The sequence below is a fragment of the Gymnoscopelus braueri genome (assembly GCF_963280865.1).
Source record: "Gymnoscopelus braueri genome assembly, chromosome: 9".
Lineage (NCBI taxonomy): Eukaryota > Metazoa > Chordata > Actinopteri > Myctophiformes > Myctophidae > Gymnoscopelus > Gymnoscopelus braueri.
The window spans coordinates 27954120-27975271 of NC_137610.1; the positions used below are offsets into that span (position 1 = coordinate 27954120).

The window sequence follows — 21152 nt, forward strand, 5'->3', positions numbered from 1 at the left end:
CACTCTCAGTCTCAAGAGTTAAAGATCTATAACTCTCCATCATTTAGCTGGGGACCACCTGGAACCCCCTCAAGGACCACTGGTGGTCCCCGGACCACTGGTTGAGAACCACTGTCTTTGCTATATACAATCGCTATTTACATTTTGCAGAATAATTTGCATGTGGAGCATATCGATAACTTAAACCTAAGTTTTACATAAAGCTTTAGATCGGTGATTCTCAACCTGTTGGCAGCTAGGGGCCACGAGGATATTACAAGTGGGCCCCAAATAATTGGCAAAACACTAAGATTTTATAATGATATTATAACATTAATAGTAAAAAGTGATACCAATAAATAAGAACTTTTCACAGTGCACCAGAGTTATTATAGTTCTGAAAGATAGAACCAATGAACAAACCAAGGATAGAGCGAGACCAAAAGGAGATTTAAGGTCTTGCCTGGCCATCTGCACAATGGACCGACCGGTATTTTCTATGGTGTAATAATGAGCTTTTAACAGCTATGAATATAAATCACTACAGTCATTATCCGGTCAGTATCCTTCATACTGTACTTAGTGTGTGGTGGGACTGTACTCGCTCCCACAGACAGTAGGGGGGATGTGTTGTCATTTTTTAATTGGACACAGAGCGTACCTGTTGCTCCGTTCAAGGCTGACCTGTGAACAGTTTGCCAGACTGTTCTTAAACAATAATGTGCTCTGTCTGTGGAAGGAGCGTTCTGCAGCTGGTCAAGGTCTCGGTTGAAGTCAGGTCAACGTAACAGAGAGAGAGAGAGATAGATAGCTTGTTTGCGTTTGCGTGCGCGTGCGTGTGTGTGTGTGTGTGTGTGTGTGTGTGTGTGTGTGTGTGTGTGTGTGTGTGTGTGTGTGTGTGTGTGTGTGTGTGTGTGTGTGTGTGTGTGTGTGTGTGTGTGTGTGTGCGTGTGTGCATATGCGTGCGCATTGTCTCCCTAGTTTGATGCAATAATCACCAGAACAAAATATCCATCACAGAGTCCAACTGTATGTGGAAACAATATTTTTGACAATGTTATTGATGTGATTAACGGAAAAAAACTTAATTTGTGGATGAACCACTTTCAACCTGGCGTACCTCTTTAAATAAATGTAAAATACAGAAAATAGCCAAATTAAAAGCACACAACACGTCGGAACGAAATGGAACCAAATGGACCCTTATTCTTCTGTAACTCTGAAAGTGTACACATGGGTCTCTGTCCTATAATGCATAGTAAACCGGAAAAAAGTTTGCGAATCAGTTGGTTTAAATGTCCTGAGATTATGTTTGTTTGCACATTTTGCATGCAAGGAGTATATATGTGTGAATGAAGTGCCAACGTATAACCCCGGTGTTCTCTGCCCTCTCCTCCAGTGCTCCAGTACGTGTGCGGGGGGCTTCCAGAGACGGGTGGTGGTCTGCCAGGACGCGGACGGGCGCAGCAACAGCTACTGTGACGAGAGGGTCAAACCCGCCGAGTCCAAAAGCTGCGACTCGGGACCCTGTCCTCTGTGGAATTACGGGACCTATGGAGAGGTGAGCAAACATGCTTTATGTCAGGGACACAGGGTCTGGTCTGGTCTGGTCTGGTCTGGTCTGGTCTGGTCTGGTCTGGTCTGGTCTGGTCTGGTCTGGTCTGGTCTGGTCTGGTCTGGTCTGGTCTGGTCTGGTCTGGTCTCTCTCTCTCTCTCTCTCTCTCTCTCTCTCTCTCTCTCTCTCTCTCTCTCTCTGTGTGTGATCCTGTGCTGTCTCCATCACACCTCATCTTTCATAATGTCACTTTGCAGGGCAGCTGTTAATGCCTTTTTGTCTGAGGAGGTCACCCAAATGTAAAGTTTTCATTTCCTTCCTGTGTAACCTAAAGCAGTTGTTTTGAAGCATCTTCATGTCAAGGACACGCAAATTAATATGTATTTGGCCTCGGACCCCTATCTGAAAAGATTTTGTGCCCCTCGCCCCCTTACAAGATTATGTCATAATGTTTCCAAAACGTATTCAGAATTTTTCAAATCACGTTGTGTGTGTGTGTAGAACGTTTTTTTTTCTTTCAAATAGGCCATGTATTTAAGAGGTTCAACTGATTTTGATGCCGTATTAACTCATTTAGCTGCCCCCCCCCCTCCCAAGGACCGCTGGGGGTCCACAGACTATTGTAACTCACTTTTCACCTACCCCAATAACTCATCTCTAAACCGCCTACACCTGGTCCAAAACACTGCTGCCAGACTAGGTCAAGGAGAACATGCCACATGACCCCTATCCTAGTGCCTCCCTGCACTGGCTCTCCATCAATTTTAGGATCCAGTTTAAGATTCTTGTAATCACATACAGACCTCTCCACAATCAAGCGCCTGCATATTATATGCGACCTCCTCCATCCATAATGTTCCCTATAGGTCACTGAGATCCTCAGCCCAGGGCCTGCTGGTTGTTTCCCTCACAAAGCTAAAGACCAAAGGTGACCGAGCCTTCGCGTAGCGCTGCCCCCCGACTGTGGAATAACCTCCCCCTGGCCTTAAGATTTGTGCCCTCTGTTGACAATTTTAAAAGACTATTAAAAACCCACCTGTTCAGGCAGGCATTTACTTCACTTTATGTGTCTTGCAGCTTTTAATGATTGGATGTCTGACGGCTTATTTTACTCATTTGTTTTATGTTTTACACCTGTAAAGGACTTTGTGACTGTCATTGTCTGCGAAAGGTGCTCTATAAATAAAATGTACTTACTTACTTTGAGAACTCTGAGGGTCGTCAAGCTACAATCCCTAAGTGTTATGTCCGTTGTCTCCCTCTCCCTATGGAGAGAGGTAATTGCAATAATGTCCAGGCTATACCATAAAGGTTGGCGGCACATCCAGTGTTCAATCTGGCATGCTGTCTGCTTCAAATCTGATTCAAAAGTCCTACCCAACACCAGGGTGGAAGAGTAGGAAGACTGCCTCCAACCAATACAGTTAGTTATATTCGTTAACTTGGTACTTAGCTTAGTATGTTAGTATATTATATTGTATTAACATAATCGTCACTGGAAGTCCAAAACCGTAACTTTATAGGAAATGGAACAAATCTTGTTAATACTTCTACAAGATCTTGTTAATACTTTTCATTAAGTTAAAACAACTTTCTTTACTTTTTAAATGGGACTTTCACCACTTTCACTTTCATAGTCAACATATTGTGATGCCAATACTTTTGCGCCAATACTTTAGTACTTTTACTCAAGTCACATTTTGAATACAGGCCTTTTACTTGTGTACATTTTAAAATAATTTTGTGGTATTACTACTGTTACTTAATAATAACAATTGTGACCCGGACGGTTGGCGTAACGTCTGGGCACCTAGGCTGGTAATTCGACTCCCGATTCCGACAGCCTTTGCTGCGTGTCATCCCCCATCTCTCTTCCCTTTTCCTATCAATAAAGGCAGAAAAATACCCCAAAAATTCAATTTTTGTATAACAATTGTTATCATTCCCTCAGTGTACGCAGAGCTGCGGAGGCGGCGGCAGAAGGACGCGCTTGGTGGCGTGCCAGCGGCCCAACGGCCAGAGACTCAACGACCACAACTGTGACATCCTGGACAAGCCTCCGGACATGGAGCAGTGCAACCTGCAGCCCTGCCCGGGGTCCGCGTCCTGGCACCGACGCCCATGGAAGCCGGTACGATAGTACTTCCTTCTCCCCCCCCTGTTTATTGTACTCCTCACTGGGGGGGCCACGTCACCGTGAGTAGACAGGGTGTGTGTCCTAAAAAAGATGACAGGGAGAGTAAACAGCACAGCACTCCAGGCCTGTGCTCTAAACCAGGGGTCTTCAACAGGGGGTCCGCGACCACTTGAACCCTAGCATTCCTTTTTTGAGGAGAACTTTAGCCAAAAACAGCAGATCTACAAGCTCGACGCCTCGCACCGCGAGGCGTCGTGAGCTTGTAGATTGACTATAAAAACAAAAAAACTAAAAAAATCTGAAACACAATTTTATACAATATAGAGTGGGTCCCTGCTTCATCTCTCTCGCAGCTAGCAGGTCCTTGGCCTGAAAAACGTTGAAGACCCCTGCTCTAAACTGCGTAACTCCGTTAGCAGAGTCCAATAGAGCGCTAGCTAGCTAGCGTCGCTGTTGGCTATACCAAGGGCGCGGCGGCCCCAGCCCCAAAACGGGCCCTGCAACAAGTGGCATGGTACTGATTAGAAACAAAGGAGGGAAAAAAATTAAGAAATGGAAAAAAAGAGAGAAAAAATAAATAAATACACAGAATGCTGCTCCACTTAGGGAATCATTAAAATACACATGGATCCCATTCTGAGCCTGGAGCTCCAAATTAAAACCTATAAATTAGAGGGACAGTGTCGTCCGGCAACGCCATATTTGTAGAGGCAATAATGAATAACTCAAAAAATGGAGAAAAAAAAAGATATTTATTTCATATGTGAAGCGTGAAGTAAACATTGTCTGCTGTTATTGCTGTCTTCACCCTGTATTCCGAAGTACACAAGTGTATATTTGTGTATAAGAGTTTTTAATATTTTGATCTTTATTTGAACAGCAACAAATGACTTGTTACTGTGTTTTTGTACATGTATCTTTTGTACAGTGTGATTTTTTTTATTTTCTCGTAGATACGTTTTTCATAATTGAATATTATTATATTTAATATTTTTTACTGGTGCTCTTGGTTCGGACCTCTCGTCTCTTCATGGATAAACCACAGTTTTTGTACAGAGGAAAATATTTTTCAAAATAACACACTTCATTAGTATTTTTGATATTGTGAATTATTCTTTTGTTTTGTTTTTTTATTCATAAATTAAAGCTGAAATGCAATTTTAAAACGGTCTTATATCTTCAGGGGAACTTTAAGCAGTCTAAATTGTCCAAAGTGCTTTTACCGGTAGCAAAGAAATGTTTCTAACGTTCATATGGGTCTGTCGAGCACGAAGATAGAAAAGTCGCCCTTTTGTTATGTTATGTTATGTTTCAATGTGCAGTGTGTGTAGCCTAGTGTATAATACATACTGTACAATGAATAGGAAAATATACAGAGTGTTCTACAACGTGACTATATCTAGTTTTACTATGGTCACTAATCAGGTCTAAATATGGTCGCTGTCAGGTGGAAACCGTTCCGTTTATTTAATACTTTTTTAAAGTAATGTAGAGACAGAATTAACCACTTTCAGTTTCACTTCCAGAATTTTTCGAAATAGTTAAAATGGCAGATCTACAAGCTCACAACTTGTAGAAGTTGTTGAAATATGGAGATAATGAGGTTTCTGCCCGACAGACGACACAGGGTGCACTTCAGTCACTCTGTACAATAATGTACAGAAATAACAAGACTTTTAAGTTACTGCCTCCAATAAAAGCCATACTAAAGGGTGAGTTGCGCGCTGGTGTCGCAGCCCTAAAATAGCCGATCTACAAGCTCACAACAAGTAAAAATCAGGCACAACAGAGAAGGCAACATCAACATCGTTAGATGTTGCGAGTGAATATGAACTCTTTTTGTTTTGTTTTGTTTTGTTTTGTTTATTTGTTAATTTTGTCCATATCTGCAGTTACGGTCAAGGTGCTATAAAATATTTACGTCATTGATGCCATATTTGTCTCATGAAAATAGAGATTGACTTTTTAACACATTTCCAGGTCTTATATTGGATTTATTTATTGTGCTACTTTTTCATATACATTAACAGTGTCAGAATTGGTGCAGAATTGGTGCAGTTTCGGTGCAAAATATCAAACTATGGATGCGGGCAATGGACTTTATCAGTTTCTATTTGAGCTTTCATATGAAAGTCTTTCACTGCATCGATACAGTGGTTCTCAACCTTCTCTAGATCAATTAAGGCCCACTTGGACATCTCAAAATCGTTTTTTTTTACATAAATTCTGTTATATGAACGATATTTTAGCAATTAAATCTTGCCAATTATTTGGGGGCCCACTTGCAATATCCTCATGGACCACCAGTAGGCCCCGGCCCACAGGTTGAGAATCGCTTTGTTGATATAATGAGTTTCATCAGCGTCCATATGCACACAAATACCTCCTTAGAATATTCTAGTCATTTGTTGCTGTTTCGCTTTCATCCTTGGGCCAGTTTTGATATTTCTGAAGGATCTTTTTTTTTATTTTAATGAAACGTATTTATTTGTTTACAATAGTTTATTCATTGTTACAGCTTTAATGTTTTGTTCCAGTTTAGATTCCGTAACACTTTACTTGAATGATTTGTCATTGTTGACAAACCTCAGTCTTAAAGGACCGCTTCACCCATTTTCAACCCATCTTCATATAATTGGTACTAATGCTCATTAGTGAGGACCAATTATATGAAGATAATGTTGTAAATGGGCGAAGTGCTCCTTCAACACGACAACACTATACAGTTACATGAACCTGTATGTGTACAGTATAACTTACTGCAGATTCAGAATACAGTGATATCGTTGCTGTAGCGCAGAAACCTTGTATGTCAAAAATGGGGGCAAAAAGAACCTGTGTTCATTGGATTCAATGTAGTTGAATTTGTTGTAGTTATTTAGTCTTGTTAATACTTTTCATTGGTTAGATATTTATAAAAACCCACAGACACACGTAACCACTTTCAGCCTGATGTCCACATTTTGGACATGTCATTTTATAGGCATGTTTTTTTCTTTCTAACTATAGAACGATAACTGTCCAATTTTTTTTTTGAATATTTCAAACGTGGCTACGAATAGCCAATCAAATCGCGACACATTGTGAGATTTTAGATCGCTGTGCGACACTGTCATATTATGAGTGTCGTAATATGTGTATGAATAAAATAGGGCATTCATTTACAAAAATAAACCATACAAATATGAAATATGTTACAAGGTTTCTGCCCAACAGCATAAACATAACAGTACAGAATAGGGCTGTTCACCTGTGAACTGTTTGCCTTCACAGTCGCATTACCTGTAAAACTGATGCGAGATCAGTGCTCCTCTACATAAGGAAGTGATAGGCAAACTGCTCATAGCGTTCTCTCAGCATTGCTCTGTTCACACACACAGGAAACCCTTCTCACCAGAGAAGATTGAAACATTTCCTTTTCACACCGGGTTGTTTTCCTGTTGATGGGAATGCTGCCAGTCTATGTTGCTTCAAAGTTCTCAAGTGTATCATCATCAAGGCCTTATGCATATGGTGCCTATTATCACAGGGGAAACATATTTTTTATGCATTTTTAAGGACAGCATCTGCCTGCCTGACTGACTGGCCAACCTGGACCACAGACTGTTTAGCTATGACACCTAACTCATGCTCAACAGACTCAAGTCAACTTTCAGTCAAAATGTAGCACTCTTGCGCACACACAACCACACACAACCACAGCATCTCTCGCCATCTATAAGTGCAAGGCACTACTGCAGTCTTTGCCATTATGTCTAGAACTCTGGAGCGATGATATGAGAGAGGTGGACACAGCTGCTGTACATTACGCTAGCTGTGCAGCTCTGCATACACACAGCACGAGTGCCTTGACACTATGCATTACCAACTGCAACCACATTAACCCTGGCATCCCTACTTTGGGCATGTCATTTTATATATGCGAACATTGTCACAAATGCTTAAAACGTTTTCAAAAACATTTAAAAATAGCAGAGCAAAGCAACAAACTTACAGCTAGTGGTTAGGTTCAAATGCAATTCAGCACCTTGCAAGCAGTGACACTGATTTTAGTGTTACGTAATGGCAGTGTCATGAATATGAAAGAAGAGGCTCTTAATTGTATAAGAAGCCAACGTTTCAACCTGACAAAGGATCTTCTTCAGGGATTGAAGAAGAGCAATCTCTGAAGAAGACCTTTTGCATCACGGCTACGAGTCGTGCGGCCTCGTGCACCCTTCCTGCTTGTTTGCTTATGTAATGGCACGGTGTGACATAATGTGTGGCACATAATTAGTTCAGGTGAAAGTGTTTGTAAAAGGTCAACCCTCCTCCCCTGTGAGGATGTCTGCAGTGTCCTTTGTTGCTTCATGTCTTTGGTCCCAAGACCTCCCATTCCATTCAGGATGCTATACTTTTCTTTTGTGTGCTGCAGGAGAAACTCTGCTTTATTTTTTACAGTTTTGTTTTGTTTTGGTTCCTTTTTTTTATTATTTATTTCATTCACAGGCAACAGTACATAAATATGTTGAAATAGCTTTTCTCACTGTAAAAAAAATAATATTATTATATATTATATATATTAAAGAAACAAATGTTGTGAAATTGTGTTGTTTCTCAATGAGGTATTCGACTGGCACACATAGGAATACTGCCTTGAACAATATTGTAGGTCATACAGAATTTTTAGTCATTGTATTACAAATTGGCTTTAATAGAATAACCGCTAACATGAAGTGGTGAGTCATACACATAATAAAGCACTTGTTTGTATTCTACGTATATCTACGGGGGGGTCGTATAATAATTTATCAATGAGTTATTCATCTGGCACACATAGGAATACTGCCTTGAACAATATTGTAGGTCATACAGAATGAGACAGAACTTCACAAAATAGTTTGCAAGTCTTTATTCATATAATGTATTGCTTTCACATGAAACCTTTTGCAATATGTAGTTATTGTATTACAAATAGGCTGTAATATATTAACCACTAACATGAAGTGGTGAGTCATACACATAATAAAGCACTTGTTTGTATTCTACGGGGGGGGGGGGGGGGTCGTATAATATAGTACAGAGATTCTCAAACTTCTTAAATTCAAGGACCCCCTGGTTACACATGCATTAGAACAGTGGTTCCAGGGGCCGCCCAAAATAATCATATTTTAACTGGGGACCCCCCACCATGACAAGCACTTGGAATTGTAGGAGTTGAGGCATTACAGTACATTTGGTTTGACTCGGTTGCACAGATAAATATTGTAAAAATAGCCGATCTACTACCTCAAAACTGCTATTTTCACAATTTTGTCCTCTTTCTTATATTATTTGACAAATTGGCCAATGTTTGACCTGTTTTTATAGTATAGTTTGATTACTTTTGATGCAGTAATGGTCTTTCTTTTTCTTTTTTCTTTTTTGAGGTATCAAAAAAGGTCTTAAAAGTCCTTAAATTGTCACTTCACTGTTATGTCATCTGGGGACCCCACCAAAATCATGTGGGGACCCCCCTGGGGATCCCGACCCACAGGTTGAGGACCACTGCATTACACCAGCACAGACCCCCATTTCATACAACGTGTATCTCTGGGAATCCAATCTAAACACTAAAATGTTAATATTGTGTGTCTGAGAGTAGATAAATAGAACTCTGGGCCCTTACAGGTCAGGGGTCTGTTTGCTTCCTAACTATCCATCACTTAGCTGGGGAACCCCCCTCAGGGACCCCCCGGGGGGACCCTGTACCCTGCACGTTGAGAGCCAGTGCAGTAGTGTACAGATCTTATAAAAATAGTTTTTACTTGTAGCTCATGTCATGGTGTTTAGAATTTGACCTTCAGTTGACTTCTGCCCCTTGTGCAGTCTTATTTAATAATAATCACAGTTTACTGCCATCTTTAGAGGCATACTCAAATTCCTTTTGTTTTGTTTTTTCTTCTTCTCCTTCTTTAGGACGCCCCATGCAGTTTGACTAGTGTAGTATGAGGCTTCCCCATTTATATTATGGGTTTAATTTATTTTGAAATCACCCTCGAGAAAACATACTTGTGCCAAGTCAAACTTTGGCACCGGATGGCCCATCTGTTTACCATTGCATTAATAGGGCTCTCTGTAATGCCCTTGGCAGCCAGAACAACAGAGTATTACTTTTACTAGTAAAATAATTGGTTTTAATCAATGTTAGCTAAAAGTTGTTTAGTTCATGAGGTCCATAATCAAGGCCTGAAAATAAGGAGTGTTTATAGAACACTGCTGCCTTGGTTCATTTGAACCTTTGTTGCTATATTGTCATTAAAAAAAATGCTTTGTGTGCAAGCCACACAAAAATGCAAACTATTTGCAATGCAAATATCTTGGCCAAAAGTAATATTAACAACAATATGACAGGCCTCAATAAAGACAGCTAACTGAACAACTCACATATTGTTGCTGTTGGGCAGAAACCTTGTATCTCCATATTTTAACTTTTTCTTCTCGTAAATTAATGCCTTGGCTACTGTGTCATATACTGTATGCTACAGTGTCGCACAAAAGTAGCAAAAATAGCCGATCTGCAAGCTCAAAACTTCTCGTATCTCTTTGTGTTTTGAGCTTGTAGATCTGCTATTTTTTTACTCTTAAAAGTAACAGTTTTGGATATTATGAGGTTTCCACCCGACAGCGACAATATTTAAATAGGGAGAAATCTTACCAAGTGTACAGTAGTCACTAGTGTATAGGCTTGAGAGAACATTCTGAACTATTGTAACTTAAATCAGAATGCATGTATTTATACTACTGTATACGATGACTTTGATGTTCACTTCTTTCACCCTTATTGCTTAATCTTTATTCATATATATTTTATCCGTTGTACAAGTGCATCGCTCAATGAAAATAGTTGATCTAGAAGATGCGACGCGTTGTGATCGGCTATTGTCGGCTATTTTTTACGAGCAACACCGTGGTATGATGAATCAGGCTTAGATCTGAATTTATTTAAAGATAGAGCCCTCTTTGGAAAGACTGAGATCATGTCATGTTGAAATCCCTTGTTTTCTCCTTTTATATTTTTTTGGAGGATTATGTTTTCTGTCATAAAATGCCACAGATATGAAGCTCTTGTATTGTGTAACACGGCAAAAATAAATACTTCTTGGGCTTTAGGGTAGAACTTACCTTGTGCAATTGCTTCTTCTTCTGGCAGCAAGCCTACATCATGTCACTGAGAGACAGTGGTGGAAGAAGTATACTCACATTTTTTACTTAAGTAAAAGTACCAATACCACAATGTAGAAATACTCTTCTGTATTCATATTTTACTTGAGTAAAAGTACAAAAGTATTGGCATCAAATTGTACTTAAAGTGCCAAAAGTAAAAGTACTCATTACAGGTTTCAAAATGTATACAAATCTTTCGAAAATAGCAGATCTACAAGCTCACAACGCGCCGCAGAGTGACGAGTTGTGAGCTTGTAGATCGGCTATTTTCAAAAGTATAAGTATAAGTATAAAATAGGGCTTAGTTGGTTAATGAATGTCTTGTCTTAATAATCCAAATCTGCATAGTAACTAGGAACTAAAGCTGTCAAATACTTGTTGTGGAGTAAAAAGTACAATATTTACCTCAGAGATGAAGTAATATTTAGTAGAGTATAAAGTATTAAAACAATGGAAAAACTCAAGTAAAGTAAAAAATATCTCAAAATTGTACTTAAGTGCAGTATGTGAGTAAATGCACTTTCCACCACTGCTGAGAGAGGCAGGGTTGTGGACCAGTGGCTTGCATCAACAGTGAGCAGTTAGCAGCAGTAACTCATGAATGACATACTCTGTTATTACCTGTATTTTTGTTACAAATTAATTAACTATAGTGTCCCCATTTTGGGGGGCAATCACTCAGCGAAAACAGACGATCTACAAACTCACAATGTGTTGTGAGCTTGTAGATTGGTTATTTCCACAGAAGATATTTTGTTTAGCGTGAAGTACAAACTAAAGAGTCTATGTAGTTAATCACTTAGGCCTGCTGTCTCTTAGACAATTAGTCATCTAATTGGTTATTTGTTGAATTCCTTTTTTTTATTTGTTCTACTTTTTAGTAGTGGAAGAACCCAATCACATAGCTGATACATTGTGCATCCCTTCCTCTAGCATTCACAGACTTTGATCGGTGATTTAGAGATTGATGATCTGTCACGATGACAGCCTTTTTAATGGTCGGTAAAGTGGAGAAAGCTGTTTTTATAAGATGTGCCACTTAAAATCAGACATTCCCTTAATTGACAAAACCCCTGCAAGATTCTACAGGATTCACATTATTCACGGACAGCCTATTATCCTAATTGCACTTACATGTAGAGCCAGATGACGTCGATATATGCAGCGGTGAAAACATCATTATTCACAAAACGTAATCTTTCAGAAGACAATTCTCATTACTTATCAAATAAGAAAATTAACCAGACACAAGACAAATATTTGACTTTTATTGCACAACCTTTGGGTACGGAGCAGCATGGTTTCACCGTAGATTAGCAGGAAGGTAAACATCATTAAGTAATGGTGATTGCCTTAAAAGCAATAGCCATGTCAGATGTGTGCAAAGAGAGCCACAATAAGGCAGTATGTGATGAATTGACGACCACGGAACCATTTTAGTAATTTATACCCGTTTGTTGCTAACAAAAACAGACCATTTCCTGCCGATGGAATGGGTGGGGGGGGGGGGGTTCCGAATGTACGACAGGGTCGTAAGCTGAAGTAAACCAAACATACCGGTTCAAATGAAATCCACATGCTACAACGTTCGACATACTTGACTTTGGCCCGAGGCCACCGGCAGGAACATTCTCCAAACCTGTCACCCCGGGGTCACTTGGCCGTGACATCACTAAGGGGCTTGTGTTTCCTGATCCAGCCCATATGCCAGTCCTCTGGCTTGAGCAATCGCTGCTGTGGTCTTTGGAAGGTCCCCCCAGGTCTTCTCATGGCCGCGGTTGAAACCTGAGGCGGGTGCTCATGTTACATTTGGTGATTTAAACACATTTTTAACCACTTAAACCCTCTAGTTTTAAGTGAAACAGACCTTTTAGTTGCAAGTTGCAACTGTACTTGGGCCGCTGGGGTTCAAGTGGTTAAAGTGAAAAACAAGCCAAAATAATGCAGTCGATGATTTGTCGGGTTAACAACTTTAACCCTGATGTCTGTGTTGTGGGTTAGGGTTACGGTTAAACAGTAGTTTAATGTTTATGTTTTCGTAAATACGGTATTTCGGAAATAGTTGACCCATAAGCTTGTGGATCTGCTATTTTCAAAGAAAATGCTTTAACTTTCTCCAAAATGTTTCAAAGATCTTGAAGAAATCGTAGAGGAAAGAAAAGTAGTTCAACCCAGGATCACTGTGGCTTGTAGAATTTGGCAGAGTAGGACACTGACACACAAAACCACATCCTACTAGATGTTATCTGAACTTTCTAAATATTTGGACAGAAGTAGAGCTTTGACAGCAGGAATAAAAGTCTACATCTGGTCAAGAACCTGGATAGCAGAACAAGTACCAAATGTTGCAACATGCGTTGAAAGAATAAAATATTTTTCTAATGTAATTTTCCCCATTATTCAATATCCTACTCAAAGCGCAGTGTTTTTTGGCCCTGCGTGGGTGTCATTCCAGAGCACAGTAATATTAACATGATTTACTTTGCCAGCATTTTTGTTTTTGCACAAGTTTCCCCACAATTTATTACAATTCAGAGAGCAATCAAAAGACGATGCCGCCCACCGCCCACCCCGCCTCAGTCTCACACCATGCCGTATTTTGTTTTTTAATTTGCATGCACACTGGTTAGTGATTTACCAGAATATAAATACATCAGAACTTTGTTGATATCACTTGGAACACCAGCAGCCACAATTCCTTTATGGAAACCAAATTATTCTCCTGTATCTGCACTTGCACTGCAGACATCTGCTTTTGAGCATGGTGTATGTCAATCGCTGGAGAAATATAATCTGTAGTACTGGGGCCGGTACCGGGGCCCTGAACATTTGGGTGTCAATATTGTAAAGACGTGGCAGTTAATGCAACCTCTGAGAGCGTTGCCCATCTAAGAGACTAAACCACATTGAATTTGACCAAAGCATTAGTAGAACCTTCTTTAGCATGGCCATGCAGTTGTTTGTGGGTTAACCCTGCGCTCGGAGTTAGATGAAGTGAGATGAAATGAGAGGAGACTTGGGGTGCGAAAATCTGGAAGCGTTTAGTCTGGGCTATCCCTGACTCATCGAATGATTGGGAACAGGGTTCTTTCATGAATGGCTTTGGATCGGTGCCTGCTTTTCCTCAACATGGCATTGGGGAAGAAATTTAGAGTCTCCGAAAAAACTTCGCGGAATGAATCTCACACAGTATTTAACGTATGTTTCTCTTAAGAGCAACAGCAGCGCTGCAGACTTGACGGGGCCAGGTCGTGTCGGGGCCTGTCGATAGCTATCGGCTTGATGGAGTGAGCAGGAGTTCACGAAACTCACCATCTCTGTCAAAGAGATTACTTTACCCTCTCTTACTCCTCTCTGGGCGAGATGTTGATAGATTGAATGTCCTAGAGAAAGTGGTTTTAAGCATATGAGCCTATAGCATCCCTGCTCGATAGCGTAGAAATTTAGTGTAGAGGGAAAAAAGACCCCTGGGGGACTCCGGTAGGGTTTAAGTGGACCATACAGACGCTAGTCACTGTCTAATCACAGCTTTAGGTATATATTGTGCATAGACAATTTTTCCACTAATGGCTTCTTTTTTTTGGATCATAGATAGTATCAGTATTATTACCTTAATAACTGAGTCAATGTCTGCTTTGTCTTGTCTCAATGAAATTGAAAATGGTTGGTAACTTCGAGGATACCGTGAATCATAGTCAATGGCTAAACATGCCAGTATGGTCCTTTTAAGTATGACTTTGAAATCTTTAATTTAAACTTGCTCTTATAAAAGATACACTACGCTGGCAGTCCTAATGTTCTGTTCGTATCATAAACAATACAGTGAAGCGGTTGAAATCCTTGTGTGTCCAAACATTAGTTAAATACGCGATGCGACGTGTTTTGAGCTTGTAGATCAGCTATTTTCACTACTTTTGTGTGACACTCTTATGATGAAGTAGGGCGGCAATTTACAAAAAAAAAACATTGAAATATGGAGACGCAAGGTTTCTGCCCGACAGAAACAAAATGCTCTCTGACAAAGACATGCACGCAGCTATATGTCTACAAGAATGCGTTCTGTTATGTTCCACGTGAGCCAGCTAGGCCCCTATCAGTCCATCATGTCTGGTTCTACTTGTTCGTCCGAAGTGGCTTGTTGTGGAGCTGCTGGCCCACAGATGGTGAGGACATTCCAGGCTGTTCGTTCGTCAAAAGCTGCATATTCAGCACGTGTTCTCCACTGCATGTTTAAAATGACTGGCAATTACATGACAGAAAGAGATCTAGCATCCATCAGTATCATCCTCCGGGGTAAAATTATACAAATTGTAAGCTACTGTTGAGCAGCTGGATAATATATTCCATAATAGAGTCCTTAATTGCAATCTAAACGTTAAGCCAACTTCAGATGTGCTGCGATTGATTAACTAATAAAGCCATTTGTACACGAGACATGCTGTCTTTTTTTTATGATGCTGTATGCTTAGTTTATGCTAGGTGTAGAGGGAAAGCGCAAGGGAGAATATTACACGTACGTTTTAGAAGACATACTGGGGAAAATAAATACATCTCCATACGTCTATATCACCACTATATAATTCCCCCATAAAAACCTGTTGCAGTAAACAGTGTTGGGCTTGGAGCTATGTGTTAATGAGTCCCATACAGAACAGGTGTGGAGGTTCAGTTTAGTTCTAAAGCGAAATTTACGAGTCTCTTCTCCTTAACTAAACATGCATCTATATAGTGTTTAATTTTTCAACCTTGTTTGCATTGTTGTTTATGTAAAGTCAGATATGTGTACATATGTTGCACGTCTTGGTCTTGGTCTTCGTCATTGAAACGCAAGCTGTTTTTTTTTTTTTTTTTATGAGAAATGAGAGACAGCCGGGAGGAATTTAACAGGAAGAGGGAGTTGTTAGGACTGGGATGTTTTGTGCTAAAGGTCACTTCTTAATACATTTATGCCTCATCTGCTTTCTCCTTAAAACGCCCTGACACCAATAACTCTCTCTTCACTAGCCCGCGGTTCTCTGGTATAACATGGTCATGGAAAAAAAAGGCCTCCGGTGAATGTTTGGACAGACGGAGGAACCATGTCGTTCTGTCATTCCGTGTTGACTTATAGCTTCTCGGTTTATCTTCTTTTGAGTGCTGTTGACTTAAAAAAGAAAAACCGTGTTGAGGAAACTCTATATGCCCACTCAAAGACTGTTTATTTGAGTCTTTGGAGGACGCCAGAGGCATAGTTTTGGCACAGAGCGCAGACTTTTTTTTGCAGACTGTTCGTTTTCGTTCAGAAATCAGAAACAGGCTGCAGCTCCTGCAGCAGTCTGTCCAGAAGAACAAAGATTATGGAAATAATGCTTCACTTAGGGCCAGTCCACACCAATGCAACTAGTCGCAACGTGCAACCAGTTGCAAGAAATTGCAGCGGTCTGGACTGACCAGTTGCAGACCGGTGCCATTTGGGGATAATGGTTGCAAGGAGTTGCATTTGTGTGGACTGGCCTTTAGACTTTGTTGTGCACCGGTGTCGCGTTGCTTTGCAACGTGTTATGGTTCTCAAAGTGGTTCTCAAAGTGGGGTCCGGGGACCCCCAGGGGTCCTTGAGAAGGTTCCAGGGGCTCCCCAGCAAAATGAGTTTAGAAATATAGATTCAAAATGAGTTTAACCACTTTAACCCTAAATACAGTACATCTGCTATTTTCAAAAAATAATGGGAAAAAATAACAATAGAAATCTTGTATGGGGGGGTCCCTGGCACAATATATATTTTCAGATGGGGTCCGCGACCAAACACATTAATTTGGGGGTCCTTGACATGGAAACGTTTGAGAACCACTGTTGTAGACCAGTTGTTTTCAGCGCACAACACCAGCGCGTGCAACCAGGTATAAATAAGGCTTAACTTTAATAACCTAAACTTTAAAGGTCCTTGTCAATCCTCGTGATCCATCAATGAATGAAACTGCTAAATCAGCGAATCATCACCATTATTTTTAGCCTTTGCTTCTGTATAAGAATTTTTGCCCCATAACCTGTTTCACGTTGGATCATGTCGGTGAATACATGATAATCTGCATGGTTCAAAGTGAGTGCATACCAGATTGGATCAGGTATGGACTAGTTTAGACAGGGTGTGCTGAGGTGGGGGGTGGGGGGGGGGGGGGGTAGCGCTGGTACACGAGCGTGCTCCTGTGCGCGGCGGCCGTGAACAGGTGTGGGGGAACAAGTATTCAGATGTTTTACTTAACCCATTAAGACCCCCAGAAAAGCAAAGATTTGAGTTACAAAAGTTCGCTTTAAAAATATATATACTCAAAGATTTGCGCACATTTTCAAGATTTTTCAAAAAAATAGCAGATAGCGCATAGCACTCTGTGCCGCGCTATGAGCTTGTATATCTGATATTCTCCAATAGCCAAAGAAATCAAAAAATGCCACAGATTCCCGGTCTTAATGGGTTAAGTAGTAGCAATACCACAATGTAGAAATACTCTTGTTACAAGTAAAAGTCCTGTGAACAAAAAGTTGCATCAAAATATATACTTACAGTTCCAAAATGTGTTCACCTTTTTTGGTAATAGCTGATCTTCAAGCTCACATCTCGTCACATTGTGACACGTTGTGAGCTTGTAGATCTGCTACTTTCAAATAGACAACGTTGTGTAAAACACGGCTTCATTGGTTCATACGTGTTTCGTCATCCGAATCTACAAAGTAACTTGTGTAACAGTAACCAATGTTTTCAAATAATCGTAGCGGAGTGAAAAAGTACAATATTTGCCTCTGAGATGCAGTGGAGAGTAGAACTGCAAAGTATCAAAACATGTAGTAAAGTAAAAGTACCTAAAAATTTGACTACTACTAAGTACAGTACTTGAGTAAATGTACTTACTCTCCACCAGCGATGGGCGGTGATGTTTTTGTCCTTGATGGATCAGAGATCTCTGACTGTTGTAGACACACACAGAGCTCTGCTCTTACCAGCTGTTCATCCTCCAGGTCTGCAGGAACATGTGTTGTTTTGACTCCTGTCTTTGAAAACGTCCCCCCGCAAAAACAGGACCTTGAACAGAGAGAGGAGCCTGCATGTTCTCTATGACCATGTGTCGACTCCCCACCGCTTTATCTCTCCTCTACCCCCTCTCCACCCCACCCTCCACCCATTCTCAGTACTGTCTTCTTTTAAAGCTGCGATCCGTAACTCAGTGGTTCCTCCATGACCTTTTCTGGATCAGGGCTCGCTGGTCATTTTTTTAAAAGCCCACCTAGCCACTTAAGTTAAGTGGCCAGAGGGCCACGTGCAATTTCAGAGCGTCTTTATTTTATTGATCGATCAATTGATTGTGTTCCGGCTTGGATCAATGGCACTAACATATACTGTTTATCAGTATCACGATGACAACACATTTTCACGATTTTATAAAGAAAAAATACCATGCCTTTTTTGCAAATCCCCGCTTGGTCAGGGGAGATGTTAATTGTCCTTTACGAGCTTCAGGCAGTACTACTTGTCAACCAGTAGGTGTCCTACTACCTGACACCAGGGTCTAAATTTCTCAATTTCTCAATGCGGATGTGCTAGTTACATTTCATAGACTCATTCAGTAAATAAATAAATAATTGCCAATAGTGACAGCGATTTTCAAGTAGTCACAGAATATTTATATCCAGTATGATTGATCCCCCAAAAGCTGCTAAACACGGAGGCTTTCACTGTGCTTCCACGAAGATTTCCGCGACTCCTCGTTCACTTGTTATGGGCCATTGAAAATAGCATGTCTCGTCAAAAATGCAGGGGAAAAAAAGGTACTCAAGGTACAGCCGTTTCCCCACAGACGCTAACCAGGAAGTGGATGGAGCAGTAGATCTTGTGATCACGTGATCTCCTAGATCTCTCTGTGACTGAGCCTGAAATGGACGCTCATAGGTTATGGAACAGCGCCATCTAGTGGTAAACACTGAAAACACGGTTTGGACATGCTACATGTCTTTGGCACTCTGGGATTTGAAAAAATGGACGTGTTACACGTCAATGGCACTGAATGAGTTAACATACTCTACCCAAGCCCACAGAACCGCGGAGAATGATTGAAGCCTGAGAAGCCTGGCGGCCAAATCTGGTGTTGCAGGACTTCCGCATTTGGGAGGCTACTGTGCATGCTTCTATCGTCTGAAACGCTAGTGCGCTCTGCTCTATTGGCTCCAACGTTAGAGCCAATCCAGGAAGTAGAAGTACTTCCGGATACTTCATGCGCTTTTGAGCAACTTTCATTGAAATTAATAGTTGGGGGCGGGGTCGTCCGCTGTCTAGATATATTATAGCTATGACTCTACCATACTGTATTGGTTAAAATGACGTTTCATTCATTAAAATAAGTTCCGGATTGCAGCTTTTATCTTGAATCCATACACCCGTACCAACCGCCAGATATCACTGAGTTCAACTTGATCAAATTCCCCCATTGTCATAGGCCTTGATATACATTAGCTCATGTAATACTTTGTGTCATAAATCAAGGATTTTGTATAATGCTCATTTAACCATAATAAGAAGATAGCTGTTGTTGAAATGACTCTCAACCTTGGTTATTATGTCTTAGTTCACGTTGCCTCTCCATCTGTCCTTTTAAAGCAGTGGTTCTCCAAAGTGGGGGCCCTTGAGGGGGTTCCTAGGGGGTCCCCAGTTAACTTACTGATAATTAGGAACCAAAATGTACCCTGACAGGTCTGTCACTCAGAGAGTGCACAAATGGAACCAAAATGGACTCTTACGGGTCCATTTTGGTTCCATTTGCACACTCTCTGAGTTATGGGGGTCCGAGATCCTCCTAATGCACACAAAACTGGTGGTCTTTGAAATTGAAAAGTTTGAGAACCCCTGCTTTAAAAGAGTCAACCTAACCATGCTTCACATATGCTTGGCATTACCATCATCATTGACTTGCACAGCCAGCAGAATTCCACTTTGGCACTCATGCATTCTAAGATCATGCTAATACTTAGAACCAGTTAACATAGTGTTGATGTTACAGCAAAGGTGTTGAGGCTATCGTTAACGTTAAGTGAGCGTTTCCCTAATTAAAGGTAATTACACACACCAGGGAGCGACGCGAACAAACAATGCGAAAAAAAGCGACGTGATCATTTAAAAAAAATCAACCTTGTTTCGAAAAATAATTAGGTTGGCGCGTTATAATGGCGCTCAGTGTGCATGTACTATTAACACAAACAGCAGGTTAAATTGATGTGACTTTATCACACAAAATAATCGCTCCCGCGTCCCAGTGTGTGCGGACCTTTACCTTTAATAAAATTGACAGAAATCTGTTTGATAGCTAAAATTGTCAAAGGACTAGGGACTAATTTAATAATATATGTATTACCCTGTACTGTTGTATCTTTGTAGGGGTACAGAATATATGAATGAACAAAAGATATGAATGTTAAAGACTCAAATCATTTTTACAGTATTTGTGGTATGACTCTCTTTGCCAGTCATCATAAAAACAATAAATTAAACATGCACTGTGTGTTTTTGCCCATAATAAAATAAATTCATAACAATGCCTCAGTGAGCCCAGAATCGTTTATATCTAATCCCAGTAAACAGTATTCTGGTGGAATTCCCCTTCTCTCTGAGAGGTGGATTATTACCGGCTTTCATTGTCATGAAATACATATATTTACATTCCACTGTATAAATACATGTATATTTCCATTCCACTGCATAAATGTTTCCATATGTGCAGTGCCAGTGGCCTACCTGTTCACAGTGATTGAGTGGGTGGGGTCATCTCAAGGGTGCTGCAGTGCTCGCCAATCCCAGACAAAGCTCTCCATGGTAAAAGAAAAAGAAATATATATATTTTTTGGATCATTCATAACCATTTAAACCTTATATAGGCCATGGTACTTCATTGACCGGGGTCCCCCAGAGGTTTATACTAGGCCCCCCTCTAAAATCTCTTTGCAGAAGATAGCCGATCTACAAGCTTATAACTCGCTGCAAGCGATGCGTTGTGAGCTTGTAAATCTGCAATTGTTGCCAAAAGTTTGCCTATTATGGTGTGCCCAGAATAGGGATGCTAATAGGGTTGCATACTGTCTCAATGCACTCATGCACTAGGATTGTATTTTGAATCCACTGAAATCAGCCACGCTTGAATCAGCTCTGCTCCAAGCTGTTGCATGGTCAAGTTTTTTATTCCCCACTCAGAATAAACATGAATTAACAGGAATTTGTTTTGGCAATGAATTACCTAAAGTGTTCCAGAACCATGAAACTCTAGCAAAGCAGGAATGCTG

General features: G+C 40.6%; 1 protein-coding gene and 1 long non-coding RNA gene across 2 annotated transcripts in view; one reads left to right on the forward strand and one right to left on the reverse strand.

Annotated features, from left to right (window-relative positions):
• LOC308091277 (A disintegrin and metalloproteinase with thrombospondin motifs 20) overlaps window positions 1–21152 on the forward strand; it is a 155438-nt gene that overhangs the window by 109081 nt on the left and 25205 nt on the right. The window contains 2 exon segments of the mRNA XM_080436754.1: window positions 1379–1540; window positions 3486–3665. Of these exon segments, the coding sequence (XP_080292880.1) occupies window positions 1379–1540; window positions 3486–3665 (342 nt within the window).
• On the reverse strand, window positions 12368–20727 carry LOC308091278. The gene is made up of 3 exons (XR_013933691.1): window positions 20611–20727; window positions 17740–17910; window positions 12368–12641 (listed from the first exon to the last, which is right to left on the reverse strand). It is a non-coding gene; the product is annotated as an uncharacterized lncRNA (long non-coding RNA).